Below are 23,255 nucleotides of genomic sequence, written 5' to 3'. Positions count from 1 at the left end.
ACATTTAACATTCATTCAGCAACATTCAGTGTGTGTGTGTGTGTGTGTCTATAACAAAATAAATCATCTAATTATAAATATATGATTATTTATTAGTACCCTTTTACTTTATAACTAAATAAATAATTGCCAAGAAAAAAAATTAAGTCACTCGTTTTAAAAAGAGAACCTCTCTCTTCTTTCTTTTTCCCGTTGTATAGGTCGGTCTCATGCGACATGGCCGGTTGCTGGCTGAAGGTCCCCCAGATGCCGTCATGAAGCAGCACTGTGCAACAGTGAGTACTCTCAAATCCCAGTACAGACTGTGTGGGTGCCCAGGGGTGGTGATAGTCAAGGCATGGAGGTTGTTTAGTTTGCTTTTTGCTTTACATCTTATGTTGATATGAATAAAAGTTAACAGTGAACTTTTTTTCCTCTTGCAATTAAAACTATGGCTGTGGCACGCTTTCGTAGTAAACCCTCCAAATACACAGGAGGCTAAAAAAGGCTTGTGAATTTTAGCCCATATTATCCGTCCTTCAGACCCTGGAGCATGCCTTCCTGCAGCTGTGTGAGACGTCAGACCAGGTCGACTCTAAACGCGATTCCAGTTCTCCAGATGGAACGTTAGACAAAAGCCAGTCATTTGAGAATGGGAAGGATGAGAGTCAGCCAATTCTTGGAGTCAGATCTCCACTTGCAGAGGAAAGCCTCAAATGTTCAGGTACCGACATCTAGCATTTTTTCTTTTTCTACCTGTGCATATCATTTAACAATGGGCCAGGAGTTTTATAGCGCTTCTTTAAAATCAGCTGCTTCTGACATCAAAAAGTAAAGGTACGAGGAGTGGATGATAATAATAATATAATTGCAGGTCAGGTTGATAAACAATGAGTTGAAACTCACTAAAGCTTTTTAAAGAGGAGGCACAGATTAAGGTAAACATTTTAACCGCTGCTGTTTTAAAAAATATAAGTTGCAGTCACTTATATTGCATTTTTGTGTTCAGTGGACTGGAAGGTGCGAGCCAGACATGTGCTGCCAAAGTGGAGGAACATCGCAGCCCTGATGATCAAAACATTGGTGCGGATGAAGAGAATGCCGGGGTATGATGCAGTTAACAGAGGTTATTTGTCACTGTCTATAAGTAACCAGTTCATTACACTTTATTTTCTACTCTGTGTTGGCAGCTCTTTGTGTTTCCAGTTCCTGCTGCCCGTCATCCAGGTCTCCCTCATCTGTCTGTGTGTCGGAGGAGATCCAAAGGGCATCCAGGTTGCTATAGTGAACAATGAGACCTCCCCCTCTGCTTTCAGCCAATCATTCCTCTCCTTCCTGGACAACTCGAGTGTGCAGCAGGTATTTGTTTTGGCCCTAAGAGATATGAATCCTTATCAGCTGTGATGACCTTTGGATTCTGAATTTGTTGACTTTTCCTTTGTTACTGTAAATCTGCTGGTAGGTTGCACATGAGAAAGTGAGTAAGTACAATTTTCAAAGTAGCAGACTTCTTTCTCAGCTGTTAAAATCTATTTTCACTCTAAGCAAATGAGTTTCACAAAGGAACAAACACCAGGACTTCCCATTTCTGGGAAATCATTGAAGAGGAAAGATTGTTTCTCTCTGTAACAGAACCATAGCTGTTCAACAAACTGTAACATACATAATGTGCAGAAACTTTAATTGATTTAGTCTGACCTTGTGCGGCAGATGGTGAAGTTCAGACTGGTTGAGGAAACATGGTGTAGCATATGGTCCATCTGCATTTGAAAATGAAACTTAGGACATAGAATGAATTGAACCTGCTTCTTTTTTTTTATCTGCAGGTGAACTTGTCCCACAAAGAAGCTTTTGAGGGAATCTATAATGGAGAGTACTGGAGTGTAATCGGCTTTGGCAAGAACTTCACCAGCTACCTGACTAAACGGTAAGGGACAGAGCGTCATGGGCCGAGCTGATGTGCTGGATCAGCATCTGTAACTGATGTTATGACTGCAAAACATGTCTGCACTCAATGTTCATTGCCCTCATGTTACTTTAGAAAAAAATGATTGACATACCTTTGAAATACAAAGACGTGGGATAAATAGCCGCACTGGCATTGGAGGCGTCAGAGCAGATGAGTTGAATAAAACTGCATTGTGTGACCTAAATGTTTGACATTTTTCTTGGTTAGATTAGCCAACATTTCATGTACATGTTATATTTGACCTGTTTATGACAAGTGTCAGCTTGAGGATGTTGCTTGTTTTCATGTACCTTTGCAAACAAACAACTTGCTGCCTTTTTCTTCCTCATTGCCCTACTTTTGATAGTTCCCTTTCAAGCAGCACATGCTGATGTCATGCACCTACACGTGGGCAGAACAGGCTGTGTACAGACGTTTGTGTTTGTCAGTGGGGATTCTCAGTAGTCAGGCAAAGCAGACAGATTTTGAAGACGAGTCTTTGTAATGCATGGCAGCATTCCAGCTGCATATCACAAACACGCTAAACACCGACACGAACAGTCCACACCTCAGGGAACACCATGCACCTATTATATACCTTAACAATAATTTCACAAGTTGGTGATTTACTTACTTAGAAATTCGGATTGGAGGATGGTTGTAAACTCTTTGGAAACTTTGACTGGAAGATTTGCACCAGCCTCCATTATAATTATAAAAATCTTCACAATATATCCAACTAATATTTCCCCTGGTGATAGTGCATAAAATCCAGAAAATCCAGCGTGTGGTTTGCATTAAGAGAAATTATGACCTCAGGTAAATCAGTGCAGCTTTCTTGTTGCCAGTGAAAACAAACAGCATGACTGACGTGATCAAACACATCAGCCCTGATGTATTATGCATAAAGGTATTTGTGCAATCATCCGGAGGAAAGTACCAGATTCTTATGGATCTGAAATACTGAATTAAAATGTTTTCAGTCCCAGTACACAGCTTCCCAAAAATATCCCAATAAATGTTTTTATATTTGTTTTAATGAGCATTACAGCAAATAATATATCATTTATTTATCTGCTTCTACTTAAAAGGACCACATAAATCAGCTTAATATCTTGCTTTTCTAAGTGGCTTTAAAACTGTTTTTATTAAAATGTTTAATATGTTCTTCTGATGGTGAATTAATCTGAAAGTAAATTTTTTTCCACATGCACTCTCTGTTGTTTTGATACACATAAAAGCTCACAGAGGCCACACCACACCAACTCACACCTCAAAATCATGTGAAGGTGAGTCATTGCAGCAGGGTAGTTGTTCAGTCGTCAGTCACAGCGTGAGACTGCAGGGTGGACAGAGCCCTGTCCGTAACACACCTGACAGGGCTCTAGACTAACTTTTTGACATGGGCGCACCGGTACGCCTAACTTTAAAAATTTAGGCGTACCGGCACAAAAGTTAGGCGCACTCAAATTTTTCAACCGCATCGCTTAACACCGCAGTTTTACATGTGCACTTTCTTTGGGGGGGGAAGTCCATACAGACAATATTAATTTCTAAATTATTAACTAACAAACTTGTGCTTAAAGTGCTTTGTCAATATTGTAGAAAATGTTAAAAACTTAATCATCATCTTGGCCTCCTCTGACGACCTGTTTGCTGCTGTCTGCTGCTGAAAGGCCGTGGGGAGAGGGGACACTTGGGCAGTGCATTTATTGCAGCATATAATGTGTTTTCTGGATACACTGTGCTTTTTCAGCATTCAAATATTGATGGCACCGTGTCAGAGCACTGGCTATGAATTTCAGACAGATCAGGCCTTAACTTAACAAAAAAGTTATCAATAGTTCTTTTCATCTTTTCTTATTACCCACAGCTACAGTACATCCACTTCTCTCAGGCCTAGGCTGCTCACTAGGGCTGAGTATCATCACTGATTTCTATAATCCATTCAATTCCGGTTCTCAAAGTCCTGATTTGATTCAATTTAGCCTCAGACAGTCAGAAATATTATAATTCTGATCATTTATCAGTACTGATACACATGAGACTTCATCAGAATTGTGAAAATCACAGCAGATGCCTTTGTGTGAAAGTAACTGAGAATAAAACACAGGAAAACATGAAGGAGATTTTCCTGGTCTGGCTTTTTATAGCAGTTAACCTTAAAAATATTCTGCAATTTTGCATAATTTTAAGAAATTTAAATTTCTTCAGTATTGAACAGCAGAAATTAGGCTTTCTTGTCCGAGGTCATTTAAGTGAAAAAAGAAAAAGCGCTGTAAACAACGCTAGACTGGTGGGTAATAAGCGAATGAATAATGCAGAAAACAGATTTGAGACGGGAAACTGTTCCTGAAGTACAGAGAGAGAGAGAGCTGTGCAGGAAGTGTGATTTTTATCGTGGTGGAAGCAAAACAGCAAAAGTCAGAGGGAATTCATGACGACATTGATCAAATGTGAAGCGCAGTTTGCTGCTTCTTTTGCTGCTGGCTCGGTGAATTTTGGTTGGAGAGAGGCAAAACCTGCAGCTCAGAATCAGCGCAAAAAGACGTAAACACAGCGCGGACCCGAAGAATCGCTAAGCTCCGACAGCGTGTAGTGTTCAGGCCGTCGGGTGAGAAAGCCGAGAAAGACGAAGCTGATTCTGATGTGTTGGGTCCGCTCCGTGTTTAGGTCTTTGTGTGGAATCCGTTAATGAATTGATATCGCTTTATTCAAGCTACTCACCTCTCTCTTCTACCTGCACTTTCAACTGGACCACGGCCAATCAGAGAGGTCCCGCCCCTGACTATCTCTGATTGGTTTAGTCCACGATAGGGGCATAATGTGTGTCTGTTGTTGACCACACGGAGAGTTACAGAGATTTTTTTTTGTTACCGGAACAGTTGGTCGCACCTGTGCGACCAAATATTTATTTTTAGTCGCACCACTGAAAAATTTGGTCGCATTTGCGACCAAATTGGTCGCACTCTAGAGCCCTGCCTGAGCAGGTTGCATCTTAGCACCGACCAATAAGATGCTTATTCTTACCGAATCATGTGCTTCTTATGTGACAGACCTGCCTAAGAAAAACAAAAAGCTTCTTCTCCCATGTCTTCTGGCAGAGTGGTACTCTGGCTGATTCTCAAGCAGACCTTAATGTTATCACATAAGCATGAAGCAGATTTTTGTTTCCTGTTAGGAATCATATGGATAAGGCAGGATGGATAAGGAGTTCATGCAAATGTATTTTTGGTATGCACGTTTTAATATCTTATGAGAATGAAGATATTCACACCTATCACAATCTGACCCACCATTATGACGTTTTTTTCATCTTTTTTCTGGATTCATTTCAAAGCTGTGATAAATTCCCTACTGAGGTTTATTCTTCAAAAACAGCTTTTGTTTATGGCAGTTGGTGGCTATATTTTAACTCCTACCTGGTGGTGGCACATATATAGATGGAAAATCTAAGATACAGTCATTTGAAATTGAAAGTACATCCTCTTTCAGTTGTGAGGAGCTGGACATGACATGGGGCGAGAGGCAGGGTACAGGTGGCCTGTTTATCACAGGACTAACAGAGAATCACACTCACATTCACACCTATGGGCAATTTTGAATCATTAATTACCCTAACCCAAATAATTGCATGTCTTTGGACTGTGGGAGGAAGTCGGAGAACCCACGCAAACACGTAAAGTCCGCACTGAAAGGCCGCAGCCAGATGGTGGAGTTGAACTCAGGACCTTCTTGCTGTGAGGCAACAGTGCTAATCACCGTGCCAGGAAATAATAATAAAAAATTCACCAGGCCTTTATCAGGTTCTACGATAATTTAGGTATAACCTCAGATGAACAACTTGTGATACATTACAAAGACTGATAAATAGATTTTTACAACAATCACAATAACCTTTATCAGACTTTATCAGTCTTTGACGTTGTTGTGAAGGGATTTTGGCCCAGTTATCACTTCAGCTCATCGAGGTTCGCACACAGTCATTTATGCACAGCTCTTTTATGAACCCTCAACAGCACAGGCTGAGGTCTGATCTGGACTTTGACTGGACCACTGGAACACCTGCTGGTGTTCTCGGGATCATTGTTGTGTTTCATTTTAACCAAGCTTTGTGGCACAGATGGACTCACATGCACTCACATTCTTCCACAACCTCCTGGTTTGTTCAGATCCAACTTTACAAACCTAAGCTCTGCTCTTACGTTCATTTAGAGGGAAGAGGCTCTCTTGGCAACCTTTCCAAACAAGCCATTCTTATTCAGTCATTTTGTGATTGTGCTGTCATGAACGTTAACATTATGTCAGAAAAATGCATGTCAGTAAGTCTTAATAAAAAAATGAACGCATACTTTCCATGCTTTTTTTTAATAGTTTGCTTTGCTTTTTTTAAATATAAAATAAATTGTATTCTGTCATTTTCATTTTATTGGGATTTAAACCTTAATACAAAATTTTTTCTTAACAAAATCTCTTCTTAGCACCCGTGCAGTATCTTCATAGCCCGCTTTGGGGATCACTGTTGTAAAAATAAAACATATATATTACTACATATACATATATCTAACATATAACATAATAAAAAATCTAAAATGATAAAATACCCTCAATTTGAAGCTTTTAGATGTTCAGCCATGTATTGGCATCATCATCTCCTGAAAGGATTAAATACAACAACTACCAGTAGATTTTTGTAAAAGCCTAACTAGGGACAAGGCAGAAAATTTCCTGTAGCTACAAACTCTCTGTGCAGCACACCAGTTTCATACTTTGTAATGGAACTATGTTAAAGTGCAACACCCTTAATCAAAATTTTAATCTATGCACTTACGCAGACAGTAAGTTTGTCCAAGTGAGACCATCTGAAATAAATACTTTAAGGAATTCCAGGCTACACATATCTGACACGCATTATTCAGTTCACTGGTATTCGAGAACAAAGTTACAATTTAGTAATAGTAAATTACACGTGGTTCAATGCTCTCAGTGGCTCAGCTAGACTTGAGGCATTGCTTTAATTGTGTCAGAGAAATAATAATTAGCCTGCTGACCTTCTGAGTTTTAAATAGTGCTACCAGCCTGCAGTCACATGCATGCATGACTCTGTTTATTAATTCACTTGGCTGCTTAGTTTATAAGGTCATACACTCCTTTCATAAGGTTCCATATCAATAACCAGATTCCTTAGGAAAAAAATGAATATTTATGTTCCTATGCACCTTCCTCAGGTTCACCGGGTTTGTAGTGTCCTAATGGCCAAATTCTTCAACCTGGGTCACTGAGATTAGATTTCACTATCACATAGTTCAGTAGTGCTTTATCTGTCTCTATCTGTCTCTCTCGTATGCTGTCTATCATTTAAACTTGTCCTGCCAGACAAATTTAGAAAACCTGCAGATTCAGCAGATTATCACTCACTTTTCAGCTTGTCATTGCGATATTTACATTCTAGTGTTTTGTTAGATAGACTGAGGTTCTTTTTTCTGATCATAATTCTGGTTCCTTATTGCACAGGATGCTCCAGCGGCAGGTCTCTCAGGAGATAATCGATGGAGGATCAATACACGTCTGGCTGGACCAGACAAGTAAGATACAAACCATTTTTGGATAATTGTTGTTGAATGAAACATACTGTGTGCTTTATTTATGTTATACTAATGTATATTGTACATATAGGATTCTCACATACATCAAATTCCGGCATTACATCAAACTACTGCTTGTCACTGGTGGTAGTATGAAATGGTACCTGCAGATCATTCGGCCTGCACAAGTAGACCTCTTTGTATTAGATATTAGTACCATGTCTGCTGTTAGGTAGTTTACTGTCAGACCATAAACTGGTGCAGTAGGTTCATCCTGGTGGAGGACAATGCTGAGCCTCATATTGTCATGATCCTGGGTCTTTGACCCAGCGTTTTAAGTTTTAGGTAATGTTTGATGTTTATGGTTTATTTTCAAGTTCATTAGATTACCTAAGCTCATTTACGTTTCCCTCACCCTTTGTCTGTGAGGCTGTTTTGACTGCATGTCTTATGTTATCAAGTTTGTATTGTCATGTCTTCTTCACATGTTTCCTGTTTTGTTTTGGAAGAGTCTGGTGTTCTTTGTTCATTGTAGTTAGTGTTACTCTCCCCTGTATTGTCATTATGTTTCATTCTAGTCAGCTGTGTTCTCATGTGTCTCCACTTCCCCTGATCACCTCATGTGTGTATTTAAGTCCTCACTCTTCCTTTGTTTGTCATCAGGTCGTCTGTTTTTCTCGCCATAGCCAGAGTCACAGCCATAGTTAGCTTTCATAGTTTGTTCCCAGTTTAGGTTTCTGTTTAGTTATTGCTCTTCTGCTGCCCTCATTCTCGTTTGTTTCTTTCGTGATCATCAGCCACAATAAAAGGCTCGTTTTTGTTTAAGTTTACTCCCTTATCCTCACTTGTGTTCGCACCTGGGTCCACCACACACATCTCCGCACGGTCTGTCTCCACAAACCGTGACACATGTGGCCAAAGTATACAAGTAATTCCTAAATGCGACCTCACATATTGGTGCATTCCAGTGCAGCCATAGACTGTCCAGGAGCTCACTGATACTCCAGGTCAGGGAGGAGATCCTCATAGGACACCGTAGACCTTCTAATCAGGAGTATGCCCAGATGTCATGTGGGGGCCATGTATACTTCTAAGACAGATAACACAAGCTGGCCTCAATCTGTGATTTCAATTTCTTATTTCTGGTATAATTTTAAATCCAGCCCTTAAAAGGTCAATAAGTTTGGTTTCTACTCTATGTCAGCAAAGATTTTCAACCTGAATATTTCATTCATCAAGATCTGATGTGTGATTTACATGCTCCCTTTAAATTTTGAATGGTGAACATTAAAAAATCACTCTGACAAGACGAAGATGCTCATGTTTTCCCTTTTTTTCATTCTTAGATCGGCAAATTGCCCTCATGGTGCAGAAGAAACTACACCAGGCCTTCCAGGTACAAATATGATGTGAAGTCTATGCTGTATACATAAAATATCCATGTTTCAGTGAACAAGAGCCATCACTGAGCTTTTAGCCACAGCTTAAGAAGCCTGGTTGTTGATTGAGCCCATAAAGTTATCAGGACAGCGTTTACTGCTGGCCATTGGAAAATAACCCAACTTTTCAAACACCTCCCATCTTTTTTAAGCGGTCTGTGGACGAGAGCCGTTGTGAACTAGAATTATGTAAACAACATTAAACTGATTTGAATATTTAATGAAAATACTTAAAGATGATAAAGAGTAGCCCTGATTTTTTCTTAAAAAAACAGATGCATCACTTATGTTTTGCCCTCTGTCTGCAGGCATTTGTGGATTATAAGCTGGGTGGCATGGCATATATGGTTGCCTTACCAATAAAGGTAAGAGAGTTTATGGAAAAAAGCAACTGAATGTAATTAAATACTGTAAATACTTAAATGTATATGAATTTATACATGCTGCATAATAAAGTAAAATAAACACTCTTGATTTCTTCTGCTAGTTTGAGGAGCCAATCTACGGCAGCCAAAACACAGACTTTACTACATTTGTGACCCCTGGAGCTGTGCTCAGGTCAGTACACTGTGTGCTGGTTAAAGTATAGGGTAGTAGACACCTTACTATACCTGTGTCGGGGTGATTGTGGCTCAAGAGTTGGGAGTTCGCCTTGTAATCGGAAGGTTGCCGATTTGAGCCCCGGCTTGGACAGTCTCGGCCGTTGTGTCCTTGGGCAAGACACTTCACTCGTTCCCTACTGGTGGTGGTCAGAGGGCCCGGTGGCGCCAGTGTCCGGCAGCCTCGCCTCTGTCAGTGCGCCCCAGGGTGACTGTGGCTACAATGTAGCTTGCCATCACCAGTGTGTGAATGTGTGCGTGAAGGGACTAGTAAATACAAATACAGGCCTTTTACCATCTGTGTTTATTTCCTTTTGGTTAATTTTGTGAAATTTTTGGCATCAGCTCATAATAACAACATACCACCTTATCATTTCACTTCTACCTTCTCTTCTTCCGTTGATCCCTCCAGTATCACCTTCTACCTGGCCGTGGGTCTGACAGCACTCTCCTTTGTCCTGGAGAGGAAAGAGGGGCTTTTGGATAGATGCTGGGTCGCAGGTGAGCCGTCAAAGCTAACATTGCTCCCACACTCACACGCGAATACAGAAACCACTGTAGTGGTACACATGTTGCACCTGTACATATTAATGCTATGCAGGTTTTGAGTGTGCAAGTGCATTTCCACGATGAAGAATGACAAATCTTTCTGTATGGTTTCTAGTTTTAAAACACTCCTACACTCAAGTGGGAAAAGGAAAAGAAATTATTCACCCTGATAAAAAAAAATATATATATATATATAACTGTGGCTTATTGCCAAACAGCTTCAACTAAATCTGAATGTTAGCTGTACCTATAAGAAGCATGTTTTTAATTTCTCTTGTCAAGATTTGACAGTCTGATCTAAAAGTCCAATTTTGGATTGTTTGCAGAACTGGTGTGAATCACATAAATAGGAAAAACCATCAAATAAACTGAGTCTGTGTTCAGTATTAACCATATAGTGGTGATAAGAATCCAATCAATGGATTGTTTCAAGTGTAATTCATGACTTGACCACTAGAGGGAGTAAGAAGATCACAGTAGGGTTCAGCAGATGTCCTTGAGCAAGCAGACACACTGAGAACCTTTTGTTTTGATCTTCTTATAAACTGCTGTTTTTAGCATTGAAATGGATTATGAGTTAATAGTAATCTCTTATTGAGTATTTGTAATTATATCAAAAATGTGTTATAGTTGCAGGTATCACATGTGACTTAGTTTGTAATAAAAAAAAGTATAATATAGCTGAGCAGTTAAAAAGTTTATGTTTATGAAGCAGTTTATGTTTATCCTCTGTTATGATTATGATTTGATAGATACTGGGAACCCATAAATTGACTGCAACATTACGTAATTGATTAAATAATTGATGTGAATGTAAAATGTGTAAAGATCTTTTAGTGAGTTTATTGAATTTTGTCTCTCTGTGTTTCTATCAGGTGTGAGCTCTCTGGAGACGATGCTGGCTCACCTCTTCTCTCAGCTGTTCGTCATCAGCGTTCAGATCATCCTGCTGCTTCTTATGATGCTGCTCGTCTTCAAGGTAGAAGTAATAAAACCGAAAAATAACACAGAAACTCAAAATACAGACGTAGTCAGATGAACCTTTGCAGCAGTAAAAAATGAAGTCCACAGAGAAGAAAGTGTCAGCAGGGGAAATGAATGATAAAAATAGAAGCCTTAAGAACGGTTTGGTTATATAAACAAGGCTGACTGTTATTTTTACCTCACAGTATAACAGATGTCACCTCACTGTTTGCTTCTTTAATTGATTTTCTGTGTTTGCTTTCAGTCAGTGTAATGCCAATAAGTGTTTGCAAAGCCAGACCACAGGGTCAGTCCTGTTTAACCTTTGCTGAGACCACAACACGGTCACTTAATGTTAAACACTTTAGGTTGAAACGTGGTATTTCCTGTGCTCTTTGCAAACTCATTGTGTGAGGGAGATTTTCTTTGCTTTTTAAAACGGCCTCTGATATGGTTTCGTTCAACATGCAGGGAACAGCTCTGACATACTGAAGGTTAATCCCTCGCCGACCTTTTACCATCTTCATTTGCATTTTTCCTACATCATCAAAATCAGACTTTACCTGCAGTGGATTCAAGTCATAATTTTATGATAATTTTATTAACCTCTATTTTTTTTCAAGCATATACCTTGTTTCCCTCATAAAAATTTAGTTACAGTGCACTCAAGAGGAAATATATCACATAAAGGCCACTTTCCACTTTCTTCTATTGGTCCAAAACAGTTTCATAACATCACTTATGTGGCAAGACAAAGTTCAGCTACTCTATATACACATGGACTTATCAAACAGTGCTGCTTTTCACTATATTATGACTCGAGATTTAATGTAGAATCGCTGATGTCATGAAACATGTGACAAATCTTGCCAGTTTTCATTGGCTATTTGCTGTTTTATGACTTGACTATGAGGACATGAAAACTTGTCTTCACATTTAAAGACTTTAAACAGTGGCTCAGTTGTGTATTGGTTTACACTAACTGACTAACAAGCAAAAAAAATCCTAAAAGGAGATACAAATCCCTTTGGAATTGGGCCAGGAAGAATATATAAGGGAAAGTAGCTTCTTCTTTATTTAAAGAATATTAATCCTTCTGACATCCAGTGAGAAAAGTATCTGAACTGTTAAACCCAGAGTTTTATGGTTTTCTGTTTTTCATTAGTTTATGCTGTTGTTATGTTGTTGCTGCTAAAGACATTTTTGGTATTTTATTTATTTTTGTTGTACTTTTTTTAAAGTCTACTTTTAATTTTTATTACCATTAACTTAAATGTCCCAAGTTCGATTAACTTTAATATCCTTGGCTTTAATGACCAAACCAGTGGGAACATCGGGATTTCCTTCACTACTGATTATTGATAGACATCCATATGAAATCAATAGAGAGAAGAAAGAACAGAGTATAAATGTGAGTGTGCGTTTAGTTCATGCAGGGACCTGCTTTTATGCGTACGCTCCTCTATGTTAGTGTGTGTGTGTGTGTGTGTGTGTGTGTGTGTGTGTGTGTGTGTGTGTGTGTGTGTGTGTTTTAATTAAGGTGCTCAAGTCCACAGAACCCACCGCTCCATAAATCACTTCCCGCTCCGGCCGTATCCAAGGATCACTGCAGGATCACCACAACAACAGGCCTTGATTGCTGTGGCAACCGAGTGGTCATGTGGTCTCTTGGTGCAGGTTTATTTTTGCACGTTGTCAGGGGAGACGGGAAGTGTCTTAACACTCCAAGGAGGGCACAGACACACACACACACACAGTTTAGCGAGGGAGCTTATCACCTGGAATCTTGTGAGGCGAGACTTCCAGTCTCTGTTTTACTGCTTTTATGTGACTTTGAAAAGTTTCATATCTCATTTACATCACAGACCAAAGTTCAGTATCAGTGATATTTCTTTCCATTTCTTGTGGTATTTTTGGCTGAAGATAAGTCCAGAAAATCAAAGTGCTTCTACGTTTTTTTTTTGTTTTGTTTTTTTATCTTTTCCCCGCTTTCTCTTCATCTCATCTTCTTGTCTTTTCCTGTGTTATTTAAAAAAAATTCCACTGATTCAAAGTTGCCCCAGGTGATTTAGTATTGCACTCTGATATGTTACATGTGGTGGACACTTAAACTCCTCTCTGCAGTGTCTGATTTTATACACCACTCTTTAATGCATGATAACTTCCCATATTAACATCACAGGACCATTTCACTGGTGTATAGTCAGGGTAAGAACTATTTGTCCTTGTTATCTGTGGTGAAACTAAATGTTAAAACTCCTTAAAATGGCCTTGAATGTCCAGGGATGGAAAAAACAACCATAACTTAAAAACGTAATTATTACACATTAGGAAAGAGTTTTCAACTGATTAAGACAGAGATTAGGATCAGCCCTGCAATCTCATTTCTTTCTAACTCCTCACCTCTATTTATTTATTCATCTTCAGACTTCTCTTTCCCCACAGACCATGCAGATATGATAAAATAGTGGAATTCCCCTTTAACAGCCACACAAGATGATTGTACATCATGTCGGGAGTGAGCATGCAGCAAGCGCTGGTGTAATTTCATGTCCATCAAACGTCTTTCACAGCTCCTTTTTTAAAATGTATCATATCATGGTTTTCCATGGCTTTAGCTTCATCAATAATTCTGTGACACAAACATAAACCATCACAAACATTAAAAAAAAAACTGCCATCATCTTCAAATAGTGTTAAAAACTCCCAGCAGACAGACAATTGTAATATATTTTACAAGAAAAGCTTACATTGTTTCAAGTTTTAAAAATCTGGTTGTAATGCTGCAGTTTCTCTGTGTTTATTCAGCTTTTTCTACTTGTGATAAGAAATACTGTGCTCGCTAAAACAATATTTCAATATTGTTAGCTTTAATCAAAGCACATTAGCTGTGGCATCATTTTGATGACCTTATGCAATGTTACAACATTTATTTCCAAGCAGAGCAGAACTGATGATGAGATGCAGGCAGTCAGCTCACCTCATTTTTGGGGTACATAATGTTGCTGAATTAGACCTGACAAAATGAAGCAACCCCAGATCATAGCATAGCCCCCGAGAGGCTCACAGGAAGTAGACGTAATAGGTGCATCACTTTATCCACCTCTGTTTTTACGCTGATACACCAGTCAGTCCGGAACAGCGTAAATATGAGATTATTCCCTTTTCCCATTGATCCAGAGTTCAATCTTTATGCACCCTAGCAAAGAGGTTTTCTTCACACTGTGCAGAAAATTATCTCACTTAGTCGTTGAAGATTTTTCTTTTCCAACCATATGATTTTTAGTAATTCCATCACTGTCTTAGTAATAATTCGATGGAAGGCCCTTACCCATGTTTATGATGCTGGAAGTACTGCTTTGTTCTAGCTTCCCCTCTATTTTTCTTAACTTTTAGGTCTGCTGCAGCTTTGCATTTAAAATGCCCACAACTTAATCAAGCTTGTTATCTTTTTCTTACCCCTGCTCTTCATCTCTTTCTCTCTCTCTGTCTTTGCAGAACCCTAACGAAGGGTCCTTGGTGCTCGTCATAATTCTGATAGTCCTGCAGGGTGTCACAGGCATCTCATTTGGCCTCGTCATCTCATCTGCAATCGACGACGAGCAGAGCGCCAACCAGGCCGCTCTGGGTATCTTCTACCCCAACCTCATCCTTAGTGGTAAGCAGTGAGATTTACTGTTGTGAGTGTAAAAAGCCTTAAAAAGCACAGTAGGTGTGAGTCTGAGCATCACTGAATCAGGGAATTAGAATCTGATTAAATCATCTTTGATGTTGTGAACTGGGTGTAAGCATTTGTGTAGGTAGTGCAAATAAATGGTGGTTTTATTTGGATTAAAAGCTCAAAACTTTAGAAGCTGTAGGAGGATGTGTAATATTTTGTATATATACATTATGGGAAATGTGTTTATCCTTTGCTGACACTGATGTGCAAATAAGCTTACAAAGACTAAAGCCCACTGCCTAACTCACTGATGTTTAATCATTTGTAGCAGATTTTCTTTAATTTTGGTTTTTCTTATGCACACTAAGTCATCCAGTGTTTTCATATCATATCAGACTTCTTGTTAGCAGCCCTGCAGTTGCACAAACTGGTTGCTAGTCTTCCCAAGGGCCACGTAAAACAACAACAACAAAATCCAGTGAAAAAACATGCAGACAAGAAAAACATGCCTGAAATATACAATGAAGTGTAAAATGCTCTTATATCAGTGTGAGGCATATCAGATTTGTGATATAATTTTGACATGCTTGTTATTCCTTTGATTAAGTCCCAGTTAATGATTCATGAGTAAAGAAACTGATATTTTTGAAGATATTTTTGGAGGATGTAATAGTTACTCTGCATACATCTGTGATGTCAGACCACACAGAATAATAAGAAATTCTTTAAAGGCTTTTTCTTATTTTGATGCTGTGGCCTAAAAGGACGGAAACAGCAGTGAATAAAATCTCTCCACTGCAGTGTTCATCCTGTTGCTGTTCTGCTCTGGATCTTCCAGCCATATCACAATATTTCCATCTTTGAACTCTGAGTCCAGACTACCTTAGAAAAAGATGGAATTCTGAACATCTGCAATTCAAAGCAAAATTTGTGTGCTGATGAAGTGATTGCTGCAGAAGAGCTGCTAAATGCACCGTGAAGTGAGATTAGTTTTTCAGCTGCTCAGACTGAACTTTGAACCTGATTTGGAATGTGAAAAAAAACAGAAAAAAAACAAGAGAAAGGGCAGATTATTTTAATGCTTCACAGCCTGCTTGTTATCAGAATCTAGACACAAAGCATTCCTGCTGGAGGTGTAAATGATATCTTACCCACATCTGACACATTGTCCTCTCTGTCCTGTCATGTAGGTATCATCTGGCCCGTGGAATGTATCCCGTATCCTCTCCGCTACCTTAGCCTGGTCCTTCCTCAGACCTACGCCTCAGAAGCCCTTCGCTGTATCATGTACAGAGGTAACGCTCATGCACAGAACACATCACACACAACAACAGTTTAACGTCATGTGTTGTTGCTGCGCACCATATGGCATATTGGTAGCGTGTAAGAGTTAGCAGCGTGTGCACGGCTCAGATGATTACGTTATGAACAACGGAGCCAGTTGACTAAATCATTAATCAGCTCTGGGTCCAGTGTAACTCATCTCTCAGGAGGTGTAGTGGTTTCATCTGTCTTCCAATCTTTTCTCCTCCTGTTGACCTCTGAACAATAAGACTTGATGACAGCACGAGCTCCCCTTGTGCTATTTGATACAGAGGAAGTCGGAGGAGCCATTTCCTGTTTGAAGGCCTTATCGTATAGATGTGGTGGAAAAAATCTCACAGGGACAAGTCCACAATGTCAGAGTTCAATTTAGGAAATGAACTGCCACCTTTCTTTTCTTTTACCATGGAAAATGCAGCTTCATCCTGCCACATTTGCTAACTGGACTTGATGACTGTTTAATCTCATACAAGATGTCCCTGTCTATAAATGCAGACCCAGATTTAAGATCAATCTATTATGCTTTGTTTTATTTTATTTTTTTTCCAGGGGTCGTAGCTTGTACTAAAACCTTTTTGAGATACTGAGGTCAGCTTATATATGAGAGATCCCTGTGAGATAAAATTTGAGTCTGCTCGAAACACTTGGTTTCCCCCACCTTCAAAGGGGAGCCCATTATAAGAAAACTGGCATGAAGCAAAATGAGCTACAACAGCTTATTTCAAATCGAGGATAAACTAAGGGGCGCTCTGAGGTCTATTTTAAAACATGCATAGCAACTCTAACAGAGTCCAGCAGACATGAAAATTTAACAGTAGGTCAGCTTTAAATGAGTTGAAGCTACATCTGTGAGTCACTTTAGTTCTTTTTTTTTGATTGATAATTTTTTAATAGACAGAAAAAAAAGAGACACAAGTTACAAATTTCTAAATCACATCACGTTGTGTCCACTTTTTGTAAACCCTTTCTTATTCTTATTGATATAAAGGGTTAGTTTACTAAAGTCTTGGAAAACTATAAAATTCTTCAAAGACTGTTGGCTATTAAAAAAAAAAGCAAAAATTGTCCCTGATTTTTATTGAAACACCGGGGTCTCTTTCAGCAGCCTTGCCCTGTCTTTGATCTCTCCGTGTCCACTCTGACCACTTGCAGGTGTGCGTTTGCAAAACAACAACCTTCAACTTGTATTTATTTTGTCGGAAGAAGTTGCAGGGATCAATCTGTTAAGCCGGGTGGGTGATGCATACCACAGTTTGGGGGAATTTCATCAAAGGTCACACACAGGTTACATTAGAGCTTCCCACTGGCAGTCTGACCCATTGGACAGTGTCACAGTGCACAACACTGTAAATATATCTAACAAAAAATGTAAAAGCATGCTCCTTTTTTGCACAATTGATCTGACATGCCTGACACGTCTCTGAGTTGCAGCCCAGCTCCCATTGATGGTCCTCAACATGAAGAGTCAAATGAGTACAGAAGCTGATGCTTGCTCTCTGCACAAATCACAAATAAAAGGGTGGTTAGAAAGAAATCTTAAATTGGCACGAGCTCAGGGAAATACACATAAGTGCATATAGAGACAACCTTGAAGTGAGGGGGTAGAGTTTCTGCTTTCTTGTAGGTGCAGTCTCAGAACTTTTTGATCACAGTTTGCATAAATCTGGTGCTGAAATCGTCGACCTTGTCTTTTTCTGTGTCCACTCTTTGCTTGTTTTGTCTTTTGTTTTCTTAATCTATGTAGTAATTGTAGATATAAATCTTCCCATCAGGCTGGGGTTTGTCTCGGATGATGGTGTGGCGAGGCTTCGCTGTTACCCTGGGCTGGAACACTTTCTTCCTCATCCTGGCGACAGTCATCCTGAAGCTGCGGACGTGACAGCCTCACCCCACAGAGCCTCCCTCAGAATGGGGGGGTGGAGCTGTCAGGGGAAGTCCTGAAGTCAACGACTCACCAGGGCCTCCTGCATGTGGATGGACTGGGGCAACAGCAAGAGGGAAAAGGGAGGAGAGGGGTTCACTGTGGTGTAATAGTTTGATGGGTTGAATGCATCAGTCGCTCTCCTCCAAATTATGTCTCTCTCACACACACTTACAAACATAGACTCCTGGGGTCCCTTATCCAGCTGCCTGAACCTGCAGCAGTTGCCTTTGGCCTGTTTAAACGCAAGTGTGAATTTAGGATGCTGCACACAGAAATACACAAAGTAGAAAATCTACATGCACAATATGTTATTTAAGTATTGTGTGTGGTCCTTTAGTTTGTTTCAATTCTATCCGTAGCTTCTTTAACTCAACACCATCTGAACGGCCATGCACCAGCTCAGGGTCACGTTTTATTATTTTTGTTTGGCCTTAGTCTTTAATGCTACTAAAGATTTTTCTGTAATACACTTTATATTACATCAAGTGGAGCAGCCCATTTTTTGGGGGGTGGGGGGAAGTGAATGTAACTGTCCTTGCAGTATATACTGTCTATCCTGTGTATATTTGCATTAAACAGACAAATCTGTTCAAGTTTATATAAAAAAGAAGAATCTTAGCACAACAGAAGCTTTTCGTCCACAAGAAAATGTGAAAATGTTTTTCAAGCAGAGAACCTGAGTGGAGGATTGTTGCATAATGTCGTGGGACTAGTTTTAAAGTGCTGATTGCATCATGTTGCTCAGAAGGTTCTCACCCACAGAAACACCATCTTCTCTATTTGCTCGCTTTTGATGTTTGCGTTCAGCTTTTTGTCCTGTCTGGTTATGACTTGACAGGAAGTGGTTTCATCTCACCGTGTTACCAGGTGCTGAAAAATCGTCACGTAGAGGTGCATTATTCAGCCTGAAGGTTTCCTCTTTTTTTGTGTGCCTGCTTCTCTTTTAGGAGGAGATTGGTGATGGGGAAAGTATTGGTACTGTATCTGTTTTTTAATTATTATTTCTCTCTACTTTGCTGGACAGAGTGGAGGTTCTTGGACAGATTTCCTTTCGCTGGTATATAGCTGTCCTAATCCATACAACTCTATTTTTTACACAGACTTTTTATTTGCTCAGACTTTTTATTAATCTTTCTTTAAGAATAATACAGATTAAAAGCACACAGGAGTAATTCTGCTTTGAATTAAACATGCTATGGAAATTAGGGAGGAAAAAAAAGGGAAGAAAAATCAAATGAAAATGCAGAAATAAGGTGTTTATAGTCAGAAAGCTTGGTTTTCCTTCCTTTTTTATGTAGAAGTAAACTGTAATGAAGAAATTTTAATTTTGACTTTGGGGGTGCTTTGATATCCTACAACAGATACCACTCTTTGTTTGGGAGGGTATGTTTCCAATTAGAGGTTAGAATAAACAATGAGAAAAACAATTTTAAAACAAGACATGCCTATATCTCACAGGTTGTTTATTTTTCTGTCTTAAATCTACATCATAGGTGCATCATAACCAGAAACCATGCACAATAACCTGATGTGCACCTCCCCAGCAATGTAATTATATGTCACACTGATGCAAGGGCAAGTGTAAATGCTAGAAAACCATGTGGGCCACTTGTGTACGCTACATCGTAGTGTCTGCATAGATTCACTGCAGAAGAATAACTTAAGTGTAAACCAGTGAGCTGTCTGCCTTTACCCATAGCATCATGTCTTCAGAGGAATAGTTTGACTTTCTGGTGGCCTAATAATAGGGGAAGATGTAAACCGTTGGCTTAGCTTAGCGCTAATACAGGAAAGGGTAAAACAACCTGCCCAATTTTAAAAAAACACAAAAATATTTAAAGGTTAATACATGTTTTGGTTCATCAAAAAAATATAACTAAATGACTGAACTAAAATAAAAATAAGGACCTATTCAACCACAAGTATTTTTTTGCTGTTCAAGAGCTTTTTAAGAAGTGACATTGGTAAAAATCATTTTATCTATTTTCTCAAAATATCAACGTGTTTCTTTAAATGTAAAAACCTTTGAGAGACCCACAGTGCTGCAAAAGCACCAAACCAGCATTACATGTCGTGCCAGTCTAAGATTTCGAAATGTTTACATTCATTAATGTTTAATAAATCAGATTTTACTTTTTACCCAGTTTTTGTTTCCATCCTGTTGATCTAAAAACACATACTGATGCATAATGTTGGTTGGTTTTTTACCCATGATGCAACAGTGCTGGTAATGGCAGTTATATCATTAATATGTCCTTTAACAAGATAAATAATGAATCTAAATGATTGTAAGTCCCTCTGCTTGCTTTGTGTTGGCTTACATTATGGCTTAATGATGATGTGCATACACCATGCTGTGTACTGAGATTTTCTTGCACTGTAAATCTGCTCTTGCTGCTCTGCTGTACATTCATCAGTGTTCCTGTCGCACATTTTATGGGACATTGTGTTCTTGATTGGTAGAAATAGGGGAGCGTTGACGTATTCATCTTATTTAAACAGCTTTCTATTATGTTCAGAGGATTTCTAAATGGACTGTGAGGATATACTGTAGCTCTGTTCATATTCTTACCTCTGTGCCTCAGTTGACTTTCATCACACGATAATGTGTCTCTATATAAAATCATGTTAAAGTGGTGGTAAAATTGGTACAGCTCGTGTAAAACTGTTGCTGATTCTGTGAAAATGCTTTTGTTTTGTTTTGTTTGTTCTTGGAAAGCTGATATATTGTTGCCAAAAACTCAGTTTGATCTGTGTAAAATTTCTGATTTTTGTTCAAAAGTGCTTTGAATCGATTACTGAGTCATAATCTTGTGTTCACTACTTACATTTACTTTCCCACACTCCAGTACCTACAGCTAAATAATATGTAAATGCAAACATCTGAGCAAAAGCCTGCATGTCTTTGCATCTTATGATTTACATGAACTGCAATGATCCAACTAAAGATTCTGATTTAAATGAGCTATGGGGATTCTCCTGTATTGGTTCTATAATACTAACGACACCACAAGAACAAGCATATCAAATTAACCCTTTCACGCATAGTGGTCACTACAGTGGACAGCTATTCAAAGGCTGTTTTCTTGTATTTGTGTCATGTTGGTGGTATACTTGCACATAAACCTCTGCATTGGACACTGATGTGTCACTCCATACCCTGCCACCCACTGGTTGTTCAATGTTACTATAGATGTATGACGTGTTTCATTGTAATTATTGTTATTAAACCCTGTCATGCATGAATTATGACAACCTCAATCAGAAATTTTTTCTCAAGTATTTTTATTCATCCTTTCATGCCTAAAGATTACTAAAAATGCTAAAAGATATAATCCTGATTGAGGTTGTCATAATTCATGCATGAAAAGGTTAAGTATTTTAGACAAGATGGATGCAGCACAACATTCACTGACCTTTAGTTCTGCGCCACCAAGAGATCTGCATTTTTCATTGCTTTGTTATTAATTTCAGCATTTAGCTGAACTACTGCTATGCCTTACTGCAGCCTGCGCAGCTTTGTGGTGTACCCTGCGGAGAGTAACGGCTGCTTGTGTCCTTGAAATGTCCGATTTCCCTATTCTGAAAATGTGTTTTCTCAGTTAATCTCGATAAGCCAGTTTATCTCTTTTTTTTTTCATTTTGAGGGAACGACAAGAAGTGGTTGCGCAAATCGTACGTGTTGCAATTGAGTTTTTTGCAGTCAAATCACTACATTTGTTGTGTTGTTTGTCTGTGTTGCCAAGCCACCATCAGCCAGATCTGACCAAACACCCGTAATGCCCTCAGAAAGCAGATTAGCTGAACTATGAGTGTCGAACACCCAAGCAAATGTAATCGCTGATGATCTTATCAAAAATATTTTATGTTGTTAAGAAATTTTAAACAATTTTTTTCAGTGAATATAAGTCTGAAAGTTTTCTTCAGTTCACCTTGATAGCATGATTAGAAGCAGCCAAGTCTTATTCAGAGTTTAGTCTTTTTGTAGTTGGAGTATTGCAGTTCATATAAACAATGTTATGAAGGTTTGTGCTGCCAGGTTGAATCACATCCTCTCTGCTCCAAACTCTACCTCCGCTGTCTCTCCCTAAAGGGCATGTAAAGCATTTATACTCCTGTGTTGTGACATTTATGCACTGTGAAAGTGGACAAGCGTGTCTGCATTCATGTATTCTCAGACAATAAACTCGTCTGAAAAATCCTCTCTTTGTCTCCTCCTTCTGAATATTGGAGCCATGCCAGATTTCACTCGATGCCTATAAAATGCCCGCAATTCCTGTGGTTACGATAAACACCCGGAGGCCATGCACGATGGATTTATTTGATGACTTCATAGTTGCGTCATTGTGTTTGTTACCTTAGTGATGGAGAGGACCCCACTGCGTCTTGTATTCTTATCTGACTGCTTGACTGTTTGAATTCTGTGTGCCTTTGTTTGCGTCAGATTAATGTTATTAGTGCTTTTGTTTGTTTATTCAGTCGCATTGAGGGGACTCAACTTTTGGGGACTAGAAACATAAGAAAAATATATGATCAAAGCCCAAGGGTTGGGGTTAGGCTGGGAATTTAATGCATTTCCTCCTCTGAAGTGATGGAACATGACTATGTGTGGTAAGCATGCCTCATGGCCCATTGTTCATGTTTATGGGAGATAATGAGTCTGTGCATGCTTGTGTGGGTTTACGACCTGGGCACAAATGTTTCTTTCATTAAACACATTCAAACATAATTATTGTGTATGAGCTGTCAGCGCACTATCTTGAAGCCACGTTTGTGCACAAAGGAAAAAGTGTATTTACACAACTGCAGAAAACAAACAAACAAACACAAAATACATATTTTGTAATACAACTCAAAATATTTGTCCAGGACACGACTTAAGACGTGACTTTAAGCCTTGACTTTAAGCCTTGACAGTTTTCTGCATTCATCCTCTTTTCAAACACGAACATCAGCATTAACACTGTTTTTCTTCGGTGTGCACATTTCCTTATTTCTGCTCGCAATGGATGTTTTTTTGGCTCTGCACCATATATTACATAACTGGGCTTTGACACAAAAAGCTGTCATTGTTTGATATAGTTGCTTTAGGTGAGCACACACTGCCAGGCTGAAAAACAAATCTCATGGGATGCCAAACTCAACATTGCATTAGTTCATCTCTCAGCACTTTTCATCTCGCCTCTCCTGTCTGTCACACTTAGTCCCAACCCAGACTCACTTACTTGAAGTCTATAAAATGTATCTTAAAAAGGTTCTCTCTTCCTAAAACAGTGAGACAGTAT

At 39.1% G+C, this 23,255-nt stretch overlaps 1 protein-coding gene across 1 annotated transcript in view; it reads left to right on the top strand.

The window, feature by feature from the left end:
* abch1 (ATP-binding cassette, sub-family H, member 1) overlaps positions 1-18,222 on the top strand; it is a 36,250-nt gene extending 18,028 nt beyond the window's left edge. Inside the window, exons 9-22 of the mRNA XM_085369049.1 lie at positions 201-275; positions 523-703; positions 989-1,085; positions 1,170-1,338; positions 1,806-1,906; positions 7,442-7,512; positions 8,859-8,908; positions 9,260-9,316; positions 9,439-9,509; positions 9,963-10,051; positions 10,975-11,078; positions 14,561-14,720; positions 15,914-16,018; positions 17,819-18,222. Coding sequence (XP_085225175.1) covers positions 201-275; positions 523-703; positions 989-1,085; positions 1,170-1,338; positions 1,806-1,906; positions 7,442-7,512; positions 8,859-8,908; positions 9,260-9,316; positions 9,439-9,509; positions 9,963-10,051; positions 10,975-11,078; positions 14,561-14,720; positions 15,914-16,018; positions 17,819-17,925 — 1,437 coding nt within the window. The 3' untranslated portion in view covers positions 17,926-18,222. The remainder of the gene's footprint in view (positions 1-200; positions 276-522; positions 704-988; positions 1,086-1,169; positions 1,339-1,805; positions 1,907-7,441; positions 7,513-8,858; positions 8,909-9,259; positions 9,317-9,438; positions 9,510-9,962; positions 10,052-10,974; positions 11,079-14,560; positions 14,721-15,913; positions 16,019-17,818) is intronic.
* Positions 18,223-23,255: the final 5,033 nt, after the last annotated feature.

Source organism: Diplotaxodon limnothrissa, linkage group LG13 (assembly GCF_057381915.1).
Source record: "Diplotaxodon limnothrissa isolate DT_005_m linkage group LG13, D_limnothrissa_male_GT1.1, whole genome shotgun sequence".
Classification (NCBI taxonomy): Eukaryota; Metazoa; Chordata; class Actinopteri; order Cichliformes; family Cichlidae; genus Diplotaxodon; species Diplotaxodon limnothrissa.
This window is presented reverse-complemented; position numbering and strand designations above follow the sequence as displayed.